We start from the raw sequence: 22635 nt of genomic DNA on the forward strand, positions 1-22635 counted from the left end.
CATTTCTTTAAAATTAAGTTCCAATTTATTGCAGACAATAAGAGGTTTTGAATTAGAACATTTAAACGCACACCATGAATCATTACAGTAAGTTTAAATATGTTTTTTTAAAGGGTGTAATTTCTTTTTACATATTTCATATTTAAATAAAATCATGGTTGTTTAAAAATGTTTCATACCAAAATATATAAAGCAAAATGATCAAATAAATGGTAACAAAAGTGTAACTGGGGTGTCAAGTACAAACTGAACACCATGTATGTCTAAAAACCAATGAAATACTATATCAATATATTCTAGCATGCTTAAATATATCTCCTGATGAACACATCATTACATGCCTTAATTAGGCTGATAAAGGAGTGCTGAATTTAATGCAAGCTGCAATATCGCACACTTCAAAGGCTGCAATCTGTTGTATATATTGTGAATGGCATCCTTGGAGTATAAGACAAAATAGTAAGGAGTAAGAGAGCTCCTATGAAGCCAGACCAATCAGAAATCCTCCTGCAAAGCCCCCTGTGAGAACAATGTTTTTCTTGATGAATACCTGCACCTGGAGAGACAAAATATGTTATTCAATGCAAGGACATCATCATTAATATCAGCAGAAATGTCCCCTTATTCAAATTATTTCAGGGTCAATCTGAGTAACTTTTATTTAAATAAAATACCTACGTACCTCATTAAATTTCGTTCTCACTTCTTTGGAGGGCTTATCTGAATTGAGCTTCAGCTGCTTCTTGGCCTTGTTCACATCCTGCTCCACTCTTTTCCAGTCCACTTGAATATAGCCTGTATGATGAGCAATCTAAAACATAACACAGATTGTTAAGATCTTCAAAGCATCACAATATCCAGAATACAGCTCCTGCTCAAACAGTTTTTAAAGTTTACCTGGAGCAAAAAGAAGCCGCCACCTACAGCCGATGCTGCAAGTTTTCCGACTCTCTGAAACAAGTACCCTGCACACCTGAAAGAGAAACACAAAGTTCACAGCCTTATTTATTACATACACAATGATAAATATCATTATAAATGCAGTGACATTTCTACAAGGGCCACTTGTTTGTTTATACTGAATTTTAATCAAATAATTAAAATTGAATGTACAGCGATAATTGACACTTTAAAAAAACAATATTACCCAATTAGAAATGTCGAGTGTATGGATAAATGGTGCTATCAAATGGGTCTCTAAAAGAATTGCACCCAAACAATGCCATTACACAGGAAAACTTTACATGTTAGCAGGAAACAATATGCACATTTACACTTATGATCTTACCCCAATTAAGTCATGAAAAGAAAAAAACGATCGGCACATGGCGAGATTTCCGCCTAGAACCCTGATGTCTTGTTGCATGTTAAAACCGAATGATTTAACTTTTTCAGTGTTAAAATACTTTCTTCTATCACAGTATCTGTGGTGCTATAAAACTTCCTTTGCTTTGAGTGACCCAGGACTATCAGACAGATTGAACAACTGAAGAGGAGGGGCGTATTCGAAAAGCATTTGAAAACATTGTTTATTTTTGCAATTCCGCTTGGTGGCGCTAGTGTCGCAGAAATTGCATAATTCAGAACAATCTGATGATTTCAAATCTCAGTTAAATGCAGACCATTTGCATTCCCTTGTTTACACACAAAAAATGCTTGCGTTCCCCAAGTTAGCCCACTGGCGGCCATCTTTGGAATGCTACTTGAATGGGCAAAGACCAAAATCTCCAAAACAGTAGGTCAAGATTTTGATCAAAGAACATATTTCAAATCAGCAGTAAAATCTGACAACAATGGAATAATAAATAGTTTATTTTCCTCAGATTATGCTAAAAATGCGATTTCCCTGCTTGTGTATCTAATGCACATGCAGGTTTTCAAGATAGTTGATAGGCAATGTCTGTATCTAAAAAGTGATTGGCTCTTTTATCTGTAAGGCGGGACTTCCTTTCTACATCCATTGACCATTGAGTGCTTAGAGCTCCTTAGTTTGGCATTCCAATTTCTCCCATTCATTTGAGACTTATGTCTCACTTATGTAGAGGGAGTCCAGTAAAAGTGATATAAAATCTTAAATTGGATAAGACGGACCCTTGCATATCAAGACATAGTTTTGATGTTCTTCCTCACTCCCTATCCTCCAGCACCAAATTCAGATATTTTCCCCATAACATTTTAAGAGATGTTAAGGTCCGAAATCACCCATTATTGTTCCACAAGACCGATACTTGAATAGAATATGCCCGTCTCTGCTAATTTGTATCTGGTATTACTTAATTTTAGCTCAAATTGCTCAACATTTACATAGAGTCATTCATTCTCAAGTAAGAAATGTGCAGCATTTTAAGCATTTGGAAACATTCTACTTTGTCCAACAACCATAATAACAGTCAATAAAAGTACTGGTTGATCTCTTATATAGTTACTCACCAGCCCGTCACACCTCCAATGGCCAGCTGTGTTGCTACGGAGTACTTCTCAGCGGCTGGTCCAGAATTATTTTTGCCAAACATTTTGCTCCACCACTTTTGTTTCTTCACATGTTCTGCCAGTTCGATTACATCAAAGGTTTCAGTGTCTGTTAAAACATCATGATGTGCATTTTATATGCAAGGAATAATGCACAGTCGGTCAGTCATTATAGAGCGCAACAGTCTGGTTCCATTCATTTTTCCATAGACTAATTGATTAAATTACGATAACTTATAAACCTTTAAAGAAAGACCTACCATGAGCTCCGAGGTTGTTCATCAATGGTATATGCTTCTGTTGAAGCATCAGTCTGCGTTATTTCAACTTCATCATTTTAAAATCGTGTTTAATAGTGGAAATCCTGGTGAACAACTACACTACCCAACATTCTGAAGAGAGATCAACCAGAGAACTGCGGCCAACAAAGTCCAGCAGCGACCGCCCACAACACACTGTGTATGACGCAATTGAGTTGCTCTCCCTATACTATCGAACTACTTGTATATTTGTAGTTAAATCTGAATATTTTGCAATAAACATAAATAATTAGTCTTTATACTTTTAATCAACAACATAAAAGCAATAGTTGTATATATTTCCATTGTTGTTTTTTTTTGTTTGTTTTTTTCAATGACATCATTCACAATGGTTCATGAGATTGTAGTCTGTGCCCTCATAAAAGTTGTTAAGTTCACAGTCTTGTGCATTTATTTTATTTTATGTAAGTTTGTGATTCACCTCTGAGCTGGTTGGTTTGATTCATGGCTCATAACTTTTTAATGAATGATTGTATGAAAAGCCTGTGGGGAAAAATACTTCTGGAACAAAGACGGCTGAAAAGGTGGGTGGACACGGTTGCGCTCCATTGCAAAATAAACCTGACAGGGTAATAGTGATGACTTGAAGTAAATGGACATGAAATATGTATTTGAGTTTAAATTAGTGGTACAAGAGACAGAACAAGCATTGCATGTAAGAAATGCATGTTTCCAATACTGTGTTGCCAATGGCAAATGCCATGATTGACCAATCAGAATCAAGTATTCCACATAATAAAACCTGAACGTTTCTTGAACTTCAGGCACTTTCATGTCCCATGGGTTGATTTTCACTAAAACAAACAGATTTTTACTTTTTTTTTACTTTTTGTTATATGAAGGTCACATTAAAACTGACTTAAAATCTTTTTAACAGGACTTTATCATTTATTTTTGGTACTTTTCAAATGTCTTTAATGTATAGATTTGATTGTTTTAGCCTTGCCCCAGACCCAGTCTTTCAATATTAAACTATGAAAATCCATTATAAATATACAAATTATTACATGTTTAAAACTATGATAATCTAAACAAAAAGTAGAATAAACAAACAACAGTTTAACAACTGTCCAGTTGTGGGGTAATTTCCACCGCACTAAACATTTCTGACCCTAATAGGTTTTTTTTAAATAGTTAGTTTACTTGTTAACCAAGTCGACAAAAGTTTCAGTGAAGAGCATACTTGAGGTTAAATAAAAGATGAAAATTCATGGTAAATATCACTTTTGAGTAGAATATTTTTAATGGGTGTCATTTCCAATCAAGCTGTAATTTTGCCAAATTATGCATAAAAGATTGAAAATATTAATTGTGCGCATGTAAGACACATGAAACATTAGCTATGAAATTAGCCTTAGCAAGACAAAGGAATCGGCTCTTTTATTTCAAAAACGTTTAAAAGTGAAGAAACGCCCATTAATTAGAATTAAACTTCTGGTGTTTGCAAACCATTAGTAGTTCCAGTCCTTAAAAAAAGTATGTAAACAACTAGATATTTATCAAATAATACTCCAAAAATTGTCAGAAAGCATTTAACATAAATTGAATCAGTTGCCATGTGTCATACCTGAATGGCACAAGGTAAAGCAACGTACACAGGCTACTTTCATTTTCTGTTTAGGGTCAAACAACTGCCAGATACAAATCATGCTATTTAGGTCAATGGGAAAGGCTGTTTGAAATACTAACATGCACTGAGCTAGTTCTCAATCCAGTTGGGATAATGGACTGTTGATCAAAGAATTAACAGTAAACCATTGGCGGTCAGTGTTCTTTCTGGGATTTATGCCTTGACAGTAACCTTGGCCAATGAAGTGACCTTGCTGCAGTCCAGACATAAGCCATACACAGAAATAGCACAGTACTGCCACCACAGTATCGCTTTCAAATAGTCCAACAGACATTTAAATCAAAGCCTGAACTGTTGTTCTGTGTTGCATGTTTTAAAACTTTTGTAGATTTGTCATAATCTGGAGTATTTTGGTCTGTTTCACTCACCTGATCTTGTTTTTGTTTCAAGGGTTTAAGAGTTTTTGGGGCAATCATGGAGAAACTTTCTCAAGAAAGACCGGACAGTGAATTTATTAATAAAATCAAATTACCAGTCCTAAATGATTTCTATTTTATAGGTTTAACTAAACAAATATAAAGCAAAATCTTGAAAAAGTTTAAATATTTCCCAACACCACAGAAACAACATGGGCATCACAGTTTTCTTTTTTCCTGGCTATTTCCACTGATATATTCCCAGGCTGCGAAATGCAAACAGGCTTTAAGGGAGGTATTCTGCTGCTTTGGTAAAGACATTTAGTGCTTCTTTTATATAAAGTTATATATAAAGATCTAGAAGAGTGTGTGGTTAAGATGACTCACAGCACAAACATTAATTGGTTTAACATGTGACATTCTGTACTATGCTTGTCAAATACGCTGGCAGCGTGTGTTAAACTTTCACCGTGTTTCAACTTGGGAAAAAACACTTTATCGCCTAAATTATTTCTATACGCATTTTATAATACAAATAGAAGTTGAGTTGAATCATTGACAGCAGACTGAAGGACGCGCGTGTACATGACATGCGTATATACACGCAGCTCTGAAGATCAGTGAGGGTTTGCTTATATTAAGGGTTAAACACGAACATTAAATAGTATTCATCTTATTTAAATGTGAACAAAGTGGTAAAGAAAGAAAGACCCAACACTTACCATTCTTCTCAGCCATTTTTCCTGCGGTTTCTACCCGGACGATAATCCAGTACCCATCCTTTACGTCACATGACGTCTACAGGGTGATTTTTTTTTATTTTATTTTTTTTAGGAATTCATTTATTTTGGAAATTTCACATTTACAATGGAAAAGTCATAGCAAGACACGACCACCAAGATGAACGCTGAACGTTATATATATTTAACTAAAAAAAACTAGTTTATTTATATATCATAAATACACTGCCTGGCCAAAAAAAAAAAAGACTCCATTTGGATTTAAATAAGCAAATACTTAAGAGTCTATGATTGGATCATTATTGCAGTAATTAATATGTTTAAGCTGGCAATAATTATTTATTCCCTAACTGATGCAGTGTGTAGCTTCTCATTTATTAAACAATCAGGTCGGAAAACGGATCCCTTGGTCAAGAAAAAGATTTTACTGTGTTTCAGAAGGGGAAAATTATTGGCCTGCATCAAGCAAAAAAAAATAAAATAATAATAATTAAGGAGATTACTGAAATCACTGGTATATAACATTATTTAATTACATTATTAAAACCTGGCTGGATAGTGTTGAACCATCAACTTCATGGAAGAAATGTGGTCGGAAATAAATCTTGAATGATTGTGATCTGAGATCATTAAAACGCTTGAAGTCACATCGTCTAAAAACTACAGTAGAACTCACGGCTATGTTCAATAGTGAAAGTAAGAACATTTCCCCACAAAAACAATGCAACAAGAATTTACAGGATTGGGACTAAACAGCTGTGTGGCCATAAGAAAGCCACTTGTTAGTGAGTCTAATCAGAAAAAACAACTTCAATTTACTAGGGAGCATAAAGATTTGACTGGAGCAATGGACAAAGGTCATGTGGTCTGATGAGTCCAGATTTACCCTATTCCAAAGTGATGGGCACATCAGGGTAAGAAGGGAGGCAAATGAAGCGATGAACCCGTCATGCATAGTGCCCACTGTACAAGTCTCTGGAGGCAGTGTTATGATCTGGGGTCGAGGCTCAGCCACGTTATACAGCAATAAAATGAAGTCAGCTGACAACCTGAATGTACTGAATGACCAGTTTATCCCATCAGTGGATTTGTTTCTTCCCTGACGGCACGGGCATATTCCAGGATGACAATGCCAATATTCATTGGGCTCAAATTGTGAAAAAGTGGTTCACTGATCATGAGGAATCATTTTCACACATGAACTAGCCACCACAGAGTGCTGACCTTAACCCCATTAGAAGTATTTGGGATGTGTTGGAGAAGACTTTACATAGTGGTTCGACTCTCCCGTCATCAAAACAAGATCTCGGCCAAAAATTAATGGAAATAAATGTTGTGACGTTGCATAAGATTGTCGAAACTATGCCATGATGAACACCCACTGTAATCAAAGCTAAAGGTGGTCCAACAAAATATTAGAGTATGTGAATTTGTTTGGGCAGGCATTGTAGATTGTACGCACCAACTTATTACATATTAGCATTTTTTCCACGTTTTAGAATGATAGAGAAGACATCAAAAAAATTAAATAACACAAAGGGAAGAATTACAATTATGTAGTATGCAAAGAATTTGAAATCAAACTTTATTATATTTTAGCTTTTTAAAAGTATCCATGCTTTGTCTAGATCTGCACACTCCGTTCATTCTCCCAACTAATTTCATTAAATACAGTTATACTGTATTTGTTTAAACATGAACGTATTGAAGGATTTCCCATCTATGCTGGACACTTGGTTACTTATTCTGGATCATTAAATAAATGCAACTTTTTGTGTAGAAATTCACATATTTCAAGCATTTAACCTGATCAGGTCAGTAAAAAGATTTTTTAAATCACGAGAAAGAAAAGTCCAAGAGCAAGATAAGATAACATGGAGATTACCATAAAATAATAGTTATTTTGCACAAAATGTATAGATATTTTGAACTTCTACAGGCTTTCTTTACACTTTTTTCTGAATTTGAGCTAATATAATGTTCTAGTTAGTTAAAGTTAGAAAAAAAACAGGGTGAACCTTTATGTTATGTTTTTTATGTTATGTAGGTGACAGAGAAATGTTGTCCCAACTAGCATAACTATAAAGTATTCTGAATATATACTATAGTATTGGAGAAAGTTTAACCAATTATGTTTTTTAACCAAAACTTGTTAAATCCAAATTACATCAATTAAACTGTTTTGTCAATAGATTATTTTGTTGTCTCAACAAAAGTTTTTAGGTTGAAAGAAATTGATAGTTTTGAGTCTATTTGAGCAATAAGTAAAAATGATTTTGCCTTTTAGTTATCATAACTCCAAATGTAGAGTTAGAATAACTGCCCTGGATTGGTCTTGTTGAGATAACTCTAATCCAAGTTTTAGCTTGTTAGCACAATTTGTGATAAGTTATCAAAATTTAAAAAATATTAATCTGCCAAAATCAAAATATAAGTCAAAAGAACTATGGACATCGTGCACATGTATTCGGATTCCCAACTTGCACCGTGGCATGAATAAAATATGCAAATTGCAGTCTTACTTTTCTTTACTGTTTGCTGCACTTTTGTTGGTTGTTGTGTTTATTGTCACTTTCAGTTATTTGTCATGTGGCAATAATTCACTTAATTACTTCATGATTTGCTTTCTTAATTGTCACCATCATCATGGTTTACATGTAAACTGTTGAGGACATGTCTGCTGGTGTAAGTATGAATCCTCCAGCGAGAACTCTTGCTCTTATATCATCTACAGACTATTTGTCACCAAATGTCAGGTTATTTCATCTCAGCCAATGGGGTGATCCTAACTACTTCTGTGGTTACTGAAAATATGAGTGATAATTATAATTGAACTTCAATTATCAGTTAGAACTGAATTAGGTTGAAGTTGACTGAACTAAAAAAAGTCAAGTTACTTAAAAAAAACTATTCATTTGACAGTTGATAAACAGTTGTCAACTTCATGCTCTATTTAAACAACTTACCATCTTTACGTTGACAAAACTCTTGAACATCAACTTTTTTAAGTTGTAACAACAAGATGTTTTTTCAGTGTGCGTTCAATTTGAGTCAACCGTTTTGAACAGTGTATAATACTGAAAAATTTATCTACAGAAATAACACAACAGACGACTCTGTTATGGCTTTATTTATTTTGTAACGTGCTAGGTGGCATACCATGGATTATAAAGCATCATATTATAAAAGCAGTACATAAAGAAAGAAAAGAAAGAAAGAAAGAAAGAAAGAAAGAAAGAAAGAAAGAAAGAAGAACCTTTTTACAGTATAAAGAACATTTATCCACTTCAAATAACCTTTTGTGCAGTGGGTTCATTGGAGGTTCTTTATGGAACCATACATGCCTATACAGAACCTTTATTCTTAAGAGTATATAGTTGAATCAGTCATGTTGAAGAGTGTGAAATCTTTACTGACCCAGTAATCAGATGTAGCTGCATTTTGATAGCAAACAGATTCTACACTGAGTACTGAGTGAGCAAACGACATCAGCGCAGTCCATGACAATATTCAGTAGATGTTTCCCATTCATTCAGAACTCTAACGAAAAATTACAAGTAATACAGATAGATTTCATATTCATGCAAAAACAAAATATTTATCAGGGAAAGCTGGAAATTCCACTGATAGTAATCCACATTGACTAATCAAGATTGTGTCATATATATTCTTCTGTTGCTGATCTAGTCCGCTTTCTCTTTGAAAGAGCTCTTCAGCTAAAGTGAAACTGATGGTGTTTGTTAGGGGGAATACCATGTCCTTATTATGCATGCATAGTACAGGTTATTTCCCAAGAGTGTCCACGCTTGCTCGATACAAACTCTACAGATTGGTCTCAATAGTGTTTGCACAGGAAACTTTGTTTTAGTTTGTTCATAGTGCATTCTCCAGGAAAGATCTTTGCCTTTGTTCATACACTAACACAATTTCTCCCATATAAAGTAATGTTTGCAATGTTAATCAAAGTTGCTAAATATATCAAACAAAATTTTACATTGTTACTTCTCGCTGTTTATGTCACTTAGTCCATCTTGAAAGTACTTACTTCATCTTCATGCAGTGGTTTTTGCAAATATGTTCTTTTTCCTGTCGCATCTTGTGCCTCTGAGCTCTCTAAGAGACCTGTTGAAGCACTAACAAAGAGGTTTGTCGGCTCAGAACTGCACCAATTTCCACTGAACTCCTCACTTGACTGCTCACACAAACTGTCGATTGCTCCACATCCTTCCTCCTGCTGTAGTCTACTCCGAATTCTAAGAATACGGAAAAAAGTGACTTCCTCGCATGCTGAAGAGCTTCACAGCATGTTGAATCTGCATGTCGCAGTAGACCTTTGTGCTCCCCTCTTCGTCGTATAGAGAATGTGTAGGGCGTTCGGGTGGCCAGGGTTTATCAGTAGCCCTCTATAAATTCCCCCTGGGTCTGTCCCTTCACCTGGCTGGGAATTGTGTGTGTTAGTCACCTATAAGGGACAATCCCTGTGTACTGTAGCTTTCAACAAGCACCATCTCAAAGACAATACCTTGGACAGGGACTCTTGCACACTTTTAAACTTGAAGATTTTAAATAAATATAGCAATAATGATTCAATCTGTCATAGTGAAGCCCAGTTGAATAAATCACCTTTTATTGGTGTATTTTTTTCTTCTTTTTGTCTAAAACAATTTAAGCTATATTGAAAATTGTGTTGTTGTATAATGTAAAATAAGAGAAAACTATTTGTGTCCACAAGTGAAATTATATTGGTCTGGATCATGATCCATTTATTACCCATTAAAGTTGTTGTTAAACAATAGTGTAAATGCACACCTTAAATGAGGAGGTACAAATTATTATAATAAATAAAAGACAAAATACAGTATAATGCCACAACTCAAATGATATATCTAAATATAAAATAAAACTAAATATAAACAAAAAAATAATGCAAGCCTGTTTTTAAGATTTGCACATTTCAATTTCATAACAGATTTCCTTCATATTGAATTGTGTAATCTTTCAAATTAGCTTAAAGCTTAAATTTTATTTATTTTATTTTTTTACTTTATTTTGTTAATAATAACAATTCAACTTGATGGAAATCTTGTGTGTGTGTGTGTGTGTGTGTGTGTGTGTGTGTGTGTGTGTGTGTGTGTGTGTGTGTGTACATATATATGTACAGTATATTAAATAAATTATATATATATATATATATTTATAAATATACATAATAGCTAATATATTTATAATATATCTATATATGAGTAAAGAATCATTTTCATTGTACAATAATTTAGATAATTAATCATTTTTAATAATTAAAACATTTTTGCACTTAATTGACCTTACTTAAACTTTTTAAGAATTCATAAGAATTACAACTACACACATTTTTAAATAATACATATTATTTATCTACACAAGTACCCTTGTTTTGACCAAACATACATCATTTATTTAGGTTCAAGGGCTTATGGGTATTCAACGCAGCTGCAATTATGTACCTGATCATTTTGAGTTAGTAGTACTCGAAGCCAAAGTTTAAAGAATGTAAATATTTCAGTTATTATTCTAAAATATGAAAGTTCAAGTACTGTTTAATTAGAACCACTTTAATGTATTTATATTATGACTAACATGCTTTAAGATGAAGAGAGTAACTGTAACTTAATTACAACTAGTTAGAATAGTTAAAAATGAAGCTTAAGTTGAGTCAATAATTTAGATAACTATTAGTATTAACAGTGTGCTTGTATCTTTGACATGTTTAATGGAACATTATGATAAAATTGTATTAAATTAATGAGTGAAAATGTTGTTGTCAAAATAGAATTAAATAGTAGTCAAAAGTTGTAACCTTGAGTACCACCTTAAGGATCAATTTCTACCTGATCTAACCCTTCAAATGATTTGTGATGTAAACAAATGTATTAAGGTTGATTCAGGGATGTTAAATGATATATTTGATCATTTAGATGTTACCACATGGGACACATTTTTTAGGTTACCTTTTTTCAAATTAATGAATTAATGAAATGAAAATTCTACATAATCAAGAAGACTTATATAGCATGAACTGGTTTAATAAATGAGATCAAGAAAAGTTTGAACTAATTTATAAGTTAAGAACATGCATTATATTATAAACAGGATTTTGTTGTGTGTGTGTGTGTTTATGGAACTTAACCTGATGTGACGTGAAGAGCACTTTCAATATTCTTTCATACTGAACAGAAAGGAAAGCTTGTCAAACATGTTCTGTCTAATGGCAGATGTCTGTGTGTGAGAGCATTACCTCATTCTGTATCTCATGTTCATGATACTTATTTGACCTTCTGTGGGTTCTGCACTGATGACATTATTTTGCTCAAATCTAACCTTAACTGTCCCCTATAAGGCTCCTATTTGCATAAACATTTTGGTGAATCATAAAGGACCTTGCCATCTAAAAAAGGGAGTGTGGCATACAGGAAGTCGACGCAAAAGTTTGCGAGTGTGGCGTACAGGAAGTCAGCGCAGTATTCATCACCACCCATCATGCTTGTAGGCGGGGCCTTTTTTTGTTTACTTGAGCATTATGTTTGATGTTGGCATGGAGAAAGGACCCTAATAAAGTCATACACAGTCTGGTCACATCCTATTCTACATGTGACATAATGAACGGATCTCCATATACTGCAGGACAGATCAAATATTGCCATGACATGCAAATAAGAACAGCATTCAGAAGAATAGAATCCAAAATACTCTTCTAAAACTCTTTATATATTTTGCTTTACATTGTCTGAATTTAAATACAACTGTGCTATATGGGCATTAGTTCATTGAATAAACCAGAATCTTTAATAAAGCCATCAGACAATGTTTAGAAGCTGTTTCGGTGCAATGGGCAACTAAAATGCCCCCAAACTTTCCCAGCTTAACAGTGGGGGCAGATTTGTGATTTCAATGAGTCTATATTGAAAAGCAAATCAAACAAACAAACAGAGGAGCCAGTGCCAGTAAACTCGTCTGTACTGTTGGGATAACCGACCTCCCACAGGTTACAAAGAAATGAGCTTGTTTGTCTGTGCAAATGGAGTTTCTGCAGCCAAATTCACCAGTATATTGCTCATTAGTTCTGACACTCTCCTTTTACATTTTAAACTAACTCATTTTAAAGCTTATAACAGCATAAAACTGTAATTGTAAAACTTACAGTCAAAACCTGTTTGTTCTTCCATATTATTACATTTCTTTTTTAAAGATCTTCACTCTTAATATAAAACAGCCGTTTGTAAGGATAGCAGAATTGGTAGATTTTCCATATGAATACATAATAGAAATGAATACTTGTACTAATTATTTGTTTAAAAATAATTATTCAATATTCTTAAAATTGTAATCACTTGTATTGTATTTATTGCACTTAAATATACATTTAAAAAATGGAATAATATAAAATAAAATAATACAAATCTGTCTTTTTTTTCAATCACATTTAATGTTCATCTTGTGATTTTGGGATGTTCTATGTATTGTTTTGTAAATTTGCAATAAAATTGTTTTATTAAATTTCATAAAATGTAATTAGTGATTAATTTACATGTCTTGTAAATAAAATACAATATAATAATATTGTATTAAATTAAATTAAACTAGTGTTCGTCTTGGTGTTTGTGTCTTATGATGCAGGAATGTTCCCTCTCTTGTATTGTAAATTTGCAATTAAATAAAATAAAATTAAAAGTATAATACATTTAAATTAGTGTTTATCTTGGTGGTTGTCTTATTATTTTGGAATGTTCCTCTCTTAAGTAAATCTGCAATACAAATTTAATAAAATAAATGTTTAAAGTGTTTACAGTAAACACAACTGTGTTTGATTGCAAAAGAGCAAATTAAACTGCAAAAAGAAATAATAATAATAAATATTAACAGGATATTTATTGTCAGAGAGGATTGATATCAAGAAAAAATAAGAATAAATAAAGAATGTTTCCTTTCTGTGAAAAAGTGAATTTATTCCTTGAGTCTTGACAGTATTCAAAGGGAAGTGTTAAATTAAGAAAAAACTCTCCTCACTGTCTGACAAGAGAATTATTATTATTACAGGGTGTGTTTCATTCAGAAGTGATCATCCTTTAACACTATTCGAAGACTTTACCGGTGAAAGATTTGGAGAGCTGAAAAGTGTGGTGCTCCAAAAATAATGGTCATTCAAAAGTTTTTAAGTTGAAGTTTTTATTGTAAATTCTGTTTAGAATGACCTTTCAGCATTGTTATCATGATTGTTCTCCCTTGAAAACACATGAAACTGTGTGTTTTCACTTTTATGTCAACATCTGATCCAAAATTCATTGTGAATATAATACTCATAGATATTTAAAGCATTCAACAGCTGATTTTCAACATATTGCATTTTCAAACAGTTGACATTAAACATACTGCATTACACGCTGTAAAAAGTCCAGGAGAAAATACATTCCTTTCTATTATGACATCATGCATTTTTGACATAAATATGTCATTTAACCCCAGGAATTTTCAGCACACGTGCAAACCAACAAATACATTTTCTCCCCTTCAGCAATATGACTTATGATATAATATGCAGTGTGAGTCTTTTTCTGTCCCTATTGACGCAAGTTGCTGAAATCAATGCAACATGAACAGAGAAATGTTCCTCTGAGGACATCTCAAGATGACTTGGACACTATGACGTCACTGAGGTCCATGAGTAAAGCTTTAAAGCATGAACATACTCTTGTTCATTCAAATCCAGGGGGCAATTTGAATGATGAGGTAAAGGTAATTAGTGTTTAAAGGAGAAATATATTAGGATATATACAGTGAAAATGTATTTGGACCTTTTCAGCCACATTTGTAGTGACTTTATCTGTTTACAATAAAATATCCAAATTAAGCACATTTTATTAAATATTCTTTTATAGTGAATTTATCTTTTTACACAATACAAAAATTTAAATAAGCAAAGTTTTGCAAATAGGCATTTATATAAACATTATCTGTTTACAAAAAGAATGTCCAAATTAAGCACATATTTATAATGTCACTATAAATGCCTATTTACAATATCTGCCTAATTTGCATTTTTGTTATTTACTGTAAACAGATAAAGCCCCTGTAAATGAATATTTAATAATATGTGCAGAGTTTGTATATTTGATTAAGTGTAAACAGATAAAGCCCCTGCAAATGAATATTTAATAATATGTGCATAGTTTGTATATTTTATTAAGTGTAAACAGGTAAAGCCCCTGTTAATGAATATTTAATATGTGCCTACTTTGTATATTTTATTAAGTGTAAAAAGGTAAAGTCCCTGCAAATGAATATTTAATAATATGTGCATAGTTTGTATATTTTATTAAGTGTAAACAGGTAAAGACCCTGTTAATGAATATTTAATATGTGCCTACTTTGTATATTTTATTAAGTGTAAACAGGTAAAGCCCCTGCAAATGAATATTTAATAATATGTGCATAGTTTGTATATTTTATTAAGTGTAAACAGATAAAGCCCCTGCAAATGAATATTTAATAATATGTGCATAGTTTGTATATTTTATTAAGTGTAAACAGGTAAAGCCCCTGCAAATGAATATTTAATAATATGTGCATAGTTTGTATATTTTATTAAGTGTAAACAGGTAAAGCCCCTGTTAATGAATATTTAATATGTGCCTACTTTGTATATTTTATTAAGTGTAAACAGATAAAGTCCCTGTAAATGAATATTTAATAATATGTGCATAGTTTGTATATTTTATTAAGTGTAAACAGGTAAAGCCCCTGCAAATGAATATTTAATAATATGTGCATAGTTTGTATATTTGATTAAGTGTAAACAGGTAAAGCCCCTGTTAATGAATATTTAATATGTGCCTACTTTGTATATTTTATTAAGTGTAAACAGATAAAGTCCCTGTAAATGAATATTTAATAATATGTGCATAGTTTGTATATTTTATTAAGTGTAAACAGGTAAAGCCCCTGCAAATGAATATTTAATAATATGTGCATAGTTTGTATATTTGATTAAGTGTAAACAGGTAAAGCCCCTGTTAATGAATATTTAATATGTGCCTACTTTGTATATTTAATTAAGTGTAACCAGGTAAAGCCCCTGCAAATGAATATTTAATAATATGTGCATAGTTTGTATATTTGATTAAGTGTAAACAGGTAAAGCCCCTGTTAATGAATATTTAATATGTGCCTACTTTGTATATTTTATTAAGTGTAAACAGATAAAGTCCCTGTAAATGAATATTTAATAATATGTGCACAGTTTGTATATTTGATTAAGTGTAAACAGGTAAAGCCCCTGCAAATGAATATTTAATAATATGTGCATAGTTTGTATATTTGATTAAGTGTAAACAGGTAAAGCCCCTGTTAATGAATATTTAATATGTGCCTACTTTGTATATTTAATTAAGTGTAACCAGGTAAAGCCCCTGCAAATGAATATTTAATAATATGTGCATAGTTTGTATATTTTATTAAGTGTAAACAGGTAAAGCCCCTGCAAATGAATATTTAAGAATATGTGCATAGTTTGTATATTTTATTAAGTGTAAACAGGTAAAGCCCCTGCAAATGAATATTTAATAATATGTGCATAGTTTGTATATTTGATTAAGTGTAAACAGGTAAAGACCCTGTTAATGAATATTTAATATGTGCCTACTTTGTATATTTTATTAAGTGTAAACAGGTAAAGTCCCTGCAAATGAATATTTAATAATATGTGCATAGTTTGTATATTTTATTAAGTGTAAACAGATAAAGTCCCTGCAAATGAATATTTAATAATATGTGCATAGTTTGTATATTTTATTAAGTGTAAACAGGTAAAGTCCCTGCAAATGAGATAGCATCCATTTGGTCAAACCACTTTCACTTTTCCTTGATAGTTCTGTAGTCACAAGTTTTTTAACTTTTCTCTACACTATTGGTAGGTCCGGTGGTAGCCGTGTGCGGCCAACAGCTGAGACACTTCCTCAGAGATTTTATCATTTCGCTAATCGCTAACGAGTGGATTGTCTGCACCTCATTTATTGACCATGGCTTGGTTTTGTGCACAGCCATTTCTTTTTTCGAAAGTCATGTGAACAATTGATACTGCTATTGCTGTCACTAACTTTAAAACTAGCGGGTTGATGTTGCATGTTGGAAATCCAGTGACGCTGGTAGTGACGATTCCCTGACCAATAAGTGATCTGCAAGATTTTGACGTCACATTTAGTATCGGCTCGGCTCGCTTGGAACCTCGACCGAGGTGGTACTAAAAATAGAATCAGGTACCAGGTACTATCCACAGTGGAAAACCCCAAAAATGAGTTGAGTCAAGTTGTACCATGCAGTGGAAAAGACCCTTATTTGTGTCATAAACCGGTGAGATTCGATACACCCTGTTAACTGTTCCAGGATGACAATATGTCAAAGAATTCAAAAACCTTGGGTTCTGGAGACATTAAAATACACTTAGATGCTCAAGCTGATTCCCCTCAGCGGCAGGCCGAAAGCCCCGAACTTAATTCGGATGGTGAACTGAAAGAAATCTGGCGTGAATTGATGAATGTGTCAACAATGCTTACGAAGGTCGTTGCAGACTTGGAGGATCTTGCTGTGATACATCGATCGATCATTTCCATGGACACTAAATTCTCTGAGATGGTTACAAGAATGTCGGACGTCGAGAACCGGATCGATTATCTGGAGTCATCAGAGAGGGAATTAGCTGCTAATCCGCTAGCAAACAAAGTGGATTTGGAAGGCATCTGGGAAAAACTGGAGAATTTGGAGAATCGTAATTGATGAAACAACGTCCGAATTATTGAAATTCCTTGATGTAAAATTCCTAGACGGGCTCTTTTTGAGTCTGCTCGACATAACAAGCCATAAGCTGGAAATCGAGCGAGCTCACAGGGTCCCGGCTCGGAGATCCGCAGAGGAGACGGGCTATCACAGGGCCTCTCGTAGGTGTACAAGGACTGTTTGAGTTTAGAGCGATGGACGCCAGTTGGCGCTTTCATGTGCAGGGTTAATGTTTTTCTTTTTTCAGTTTGTTATACATTGTTGCACTAATGTTAGAATGTGGCTTTCATAATTTTACTTTTGACACAATCTATTTTTTTCTAATATGTCAAAATGTCAAATGTTAATATGAGTGGATTGTCTCTCTCCAAGTGGAAAGTGAATGGGTTGGGACACGCCATAAAAAGAAGGAAGGTTATTTATTTTCTTAAGCATAAGAAATATGATATAGTGTTTCTTCAAGAAATGCATCTTTCCCCTCAAGAAGCTGAAAAATATGGGAAGATATGGGGTGGACATGTTTTCTTTCGTCCTGGCTCAAGTAAGAGCAGGGGATTCATTACACTCATATGTAAACCTCTACAATTCAAATGTCTCAACAGATTAAAGATAAATTTGGAGTCATTATTGTTTTAGCAGACATCCATAGGCAATTGTTAATTTTGGCTAATATTTACGCACCCAATGCTGATGATCAGGGCTTTTTTATAGATCTTGAAGGGAAGTTGCAAGCCACTGCCACCCCTCATGATATAATATTGGGATGAGACTTTAATCTTTTGGATTCAGTCCTTGATCGTAGTGAAGCCAAAGTGTGTAAGCCCTCTACAGCAACACTGACACTTCATAGGATGTGTAAAAATCTTGATCTTACAGACATTTGGAGACTTTTGAACCCATCTAGTAGGGACTATACATTCTTTTCATCAGTCCATAAGATTTATTATAGAATAGTTATAATATATATATTTTATTTTTAATAAAATGAATCGCACTGAATTAACACGTTAAATCGACAGCCCTAATATATATATATTAGGGCTGTCGATTTAACGTGTTAATTCAGTGCGATTCATTTTATTAAAAATAATGCATAAAAAAATTAACGCAATTAATCGCAATACCCCCGGACCGTAATAAGGAAGATTCCTGAGAAAGCTTGTAGTACCACCTGTTTACTCCAGAGGGCAGTGAGTGAAACTTCAGCTGTGTGGTAACGCGCAGTTTATACAGTGAACAAAACAACCCTTAAGAAGGTTCCACAACAAACATGCGTTACATTCTTGAGTTCAAAAAACTTGATGAAGTGCAAATCAGACCTGAAGTCCCTCATTTCATCTGTCATTGATTGCTCAATTGGAAACATTTTAGTCTCAGATCACGTCCTGGTGAGTTTAGAGGTGTTGCCACATACAGAAAAAAAGAAATCATATAGTTGGCACTTTAATGTATCCCTTTTGCAAAATCCTGAATTTCAACAAATGTTAAAGGCTGAAATCAATGTTTATATTGAGACAGACTGGTCCTCAGTATCCTCTGTGGGCATGGTTTGGGAGGCACTTAAGGTGGTTCTTAGGTGCCGGATCATAGAGTATTCCTCACTCATCAAAACCCAAAGCATAAGTACTCATGGAATTGGAAGGAAATATTAAAAGTGCCGTGGCAGAGCTGAAGCGCAAAATGTCGTCTGACCCGATTGACCCAGTAATTTAGTGTTTTGCCTACAGGCAAGGCTCCGGGGCAAGACTACAGAACTGGCTCCACTTTTGTCAGAGGTTTATATGGAATCTATAAAGAATGGAAAGCTTCCGCCAACCATGACACAAGCCCGAATCAGTCTGATTCTTAAAAAGGCCAAAGATCCAAGCGAGTGTAAGAGTTACCATCCAATTTCCCTGATCCAGCTAGACATTAAAATATTGTCAAAAATTCTGGCTGACTGATTAAGTAAATTTATGACATCTCTTAGTCATATAGATCAGGTGGGGTTTCTTCTGGGCTGTAGCTCGTCTGATAACATTAGGCGTTTCATCAATAATATGTGGTCAGTGGCGGATGATCAGACTCTGGTCGCTGTCAACTCACTTGATGCGTTTGATATAGTAGAATGGGATTATCTTTTTACGATTTTGGAAATATATGGATTCGGGAACACTTTTATTGGATGGATAAATTTACTTTATAGACACCCGTTAGTGGTAGTATAAACAATTTGATTAATTTCAGATTATTTTACTCTGGATACTCCTTTTTCCCCATTATCGTTCTGTCTTGCCCTGGAACCGTTAGCAGCTGTGATAAGAAAGGAGGATGATTGTCCAGGGGTGACAGCGGGAGGTGTGGAGTAAGCTTTTACTTTGTGCAGATGATTTTTTTTTTATTTGTCTCCGACCCTACTAGATCTATTAATGTTATTAAAATGAATTGTATTCCAAAATTCACCTACCTGCTACAGTCCCTCCCTGTTGATGTCCCCCTCTCTTATTTCAAGCAGTTTGATAACATATCAAAGTCCTTCATTTGGAATGGTAAACATCCTAGATTACATTTTAATATGTTGCATAGGCCGATCGACAAAGGTGGGGAAGGCCTATACAAGATTTTGTTTTATTATTATGCATTCGGTCTCAGACATTTGTCTCATTGGTCGCTTCCACCTGAGAGAGCCCCTTCCTGGTTTTGTATTGAGTGGGACATTCTTACCCCTATTTCACCATTGCAAAGCCTCTCTATCAATCTGAGAAGTTAAGTTACACCCCGTTTTCTCGCATATGCACTCGGTATGGACAAAAGTGTCCAGAGTGTTTAACTCAGACATTTATTTAAATGTAGCCTCGAGCATATGGCTGAACCCAAAATTATGTATTGATAAGTCAATATCAATTATTTTCTGTTGGTCAAAGTGGATTGTGAGGGGGAATAATACTCTTGAGATCTTTTGAAGGTTTGGTTCAACATTTTGGGATTCCTAGATCTCAGTTTTTTTGTTATTTACTGCTGGTCCACCTGCTCTGTACTATTTTTGGGAGTAACATACATCCCCCTAAAGCGGCAGAGACTTTGGGAGAGATGATTACTGATTTTGGAAAAGGTCATGAGGCATCAGTGTATTACTCCCTGCTAATTCAGAGTCTGAGGAACAGAGCTTCAACTTCTGTCAAGTGATTATTGGAGGAATATTTAAACAATTGTACTGGAGGAGGGAGTGTGGATTCTAAAAAAAAAGTCTTCATCTAGAGGTGCAAAGGTGCGCCTTAGGCAGTTCAAGATTATAAATTGATTCTATTGGACACCCTCTAGATTGTATAGGCTTGGTCTTAAAGACACACCCACCTGCTGGCGATCCAGGGAGGAGGCTTGAGGAAGGGGGCGGGGTTCTGCAGCCTGGGAGGATGGTCCAGGTAGGGGGCGGGGTCAGATGGCCTGCAAGGAGGCTCGAGGAAGGGGGAGGGGTCCGGCGGCCTGGAAGGAGGCTTGAGGAAGGGGGAGGGGTCAGGAGGACTGAGAGGAGGGTCAAAGAAGAGGGTGGGGTACGGCGGCCTGAGACGAGCGTCCAGGAAGGGGGCGGGATCTGGTGGCCTTAGAGGAGTGTCCAGGAAGGGGGCGGGGTCCGGTGGCCTGTGAGGAGGCTTGAGGAAAGGGATGAGGTCAGGCAGGTGGCGGCCGGTGGGCAGAGGTCAGGCAGGGCGGTGCCGCTGGGGACTGGACAGGCCCTTCAACATCCATGGGGAACTGGACAGGCCCGTTGACGGCCACAGGACCTGGACAGAAAAAATAAACCCAAGTGCATTCACACAGCACGAGACAAAACACAAGTGCCTGTACTCAGTAAATAAGCCAAACCAACAGAAGTGGCTGAATCCAGACACAAGACATAAAACAGACATGGAAAACTTACATGCCAGGGCTCTGCCACAAAGGGGGAAAAAACTAAACTAAGGGCAGTTTTACAGTAGATGTATAAAGCTTCAAGATTTGTTTTCTTTTTGTCTACTATACCTTTTTTGGAAATATGTATTTTACACTATTTCATCAGCAGACCAATCCAAAACACTTTACACACTCTACACAGTACAACACAACTGTGTTGTCTATCCCTCACAGCCTCGTTGTCTTAAAGATTGCGCTACTCTGATTAATCAAATCAAATCAAATCACTTTATTGTCACACTACCATGTACACAAGTGCAACAGTAGGTGAAATTCTTGTGTGCAGTTCCGAGCAACATTACATTCATCACAGTGACGAGACATATACCAATTACAATAAACATCATATTTACACAACACAATTTACATATCAAATGTTCACATACTTACACAACACAATAATAATATACAATCTACAGTAAACAATACACACAATGTAGAATACACATAAAATAAAAATAAAGAGTATATAAAAATATATATACAGTAGTTGTATTGTGGAGAATATATTTGTCAGTCCAGTGTGAGATATAAGCTTAATAAAGTGCAGTGCTGATTATTGATTGTGAGAGATCAAGAATAAGGTCCATACTTTGCGTTTTGCTTCATAGTCAAACTGTCAATTTAAATGCTTTTCAATCAATGTCTAACAGCAGACTAAATATTGGAGATCTGAAGTGTAATTACTATATTTACCACAAGGGGTCACTTTTTCACAAGAGATCTGTATGTCTGGGGAAGAAAACTACGTGAGCAGTTCGAGCTGGTGAGAAAAAAAAATTCAAAACGTATCAAACACATTTCCTGTAACAGGAATGATGAAAATAAAGCTTACAGCATTCAAAATGCTGGAGTATAGGCTAAAAAAATCCCATTTATATAATTAGGCTACTTAAAAAGAAATAGTTCACCCAAAGAAATGATCTCATCATACTCACCTTCATGTCTTTCTTTCTTCTGCTGAACACAAACAAAGATTTTTAGAAGAACATTTCAGCTCTGTAGGTCATCAAGGATACCAAAGTTTTGAAGCTACAAAAAGCATATAAAAGCATTATAAAAGTAATCCATACGACTCCAGTGGTAGATTGAATATATTCAGAGGCAATATGATAGGTGTGGATTAGAAACAGATCAATAATTAAGTCCTTTATTCCTATAAATTCTCCTCCCTGCTCAATAGGTGGTGATATGCATAAAGAATGCGAATCACAGAGAAAAAAAAAAAAAAGTGAAAGTGAAGATTTAAAATAAAAAGGATTTAAAATTATCTGTTTCTCACCCACACTTATAATATCACTTCTGAAGACATGGATTTAACCACTGGAATCTTTTTGATTACTTTTATGCTGCCTTTATGTGTTTTTTTTGAGCTCCAAAGTTCT

At 34.5% G+C, this 22635-nt stretch overlaps 1 protein-coding gene across 1 annotated transcript; it reads right to left on the reverse strand.

Annotated features, from left to right (window-relative positions):
* Positions 1–5566, reverse strand: LOC127627826 (FUN14 domain-containing protein 1-like). Its single transcript, XM_052104394.1, has 5 exons — positions 5498–5566; positions 2431–2578; positions 898–973; positions 683–811; positions 1–556 (listed from the first exon to the last, which is right to left on the reverse strand). The coding sequence occupies exons 1-5, from the start codon at positions 5511–5513 to the stop codon at positions 479–481; spliced, it is 447 nt and encodes a 148-aa protein (XP_051960354.1). The 5' UTR covers positions 5514–5566; the 3' UTR covers positions 1–478.
* Positions 5567–22635: the final 17069 nt, after the last annotated feature.

The sequence above is a fragment of the Xyrauchen texanus genome, chromosome 34 (genome assembly GCF_025860055.1).
Source record: "Xyrauchen texanus isolate HMW12.3.18 chromosome 34, RBS_HiC_50CHRs, whole genome shotgun sequence".
Lineage (NCBI taxonomy): Eukaryota > Metazoa > Chordata > Actinopteri > Cypriniformes > Catostomidae > Xyrauchen > Xyrauchen texanus.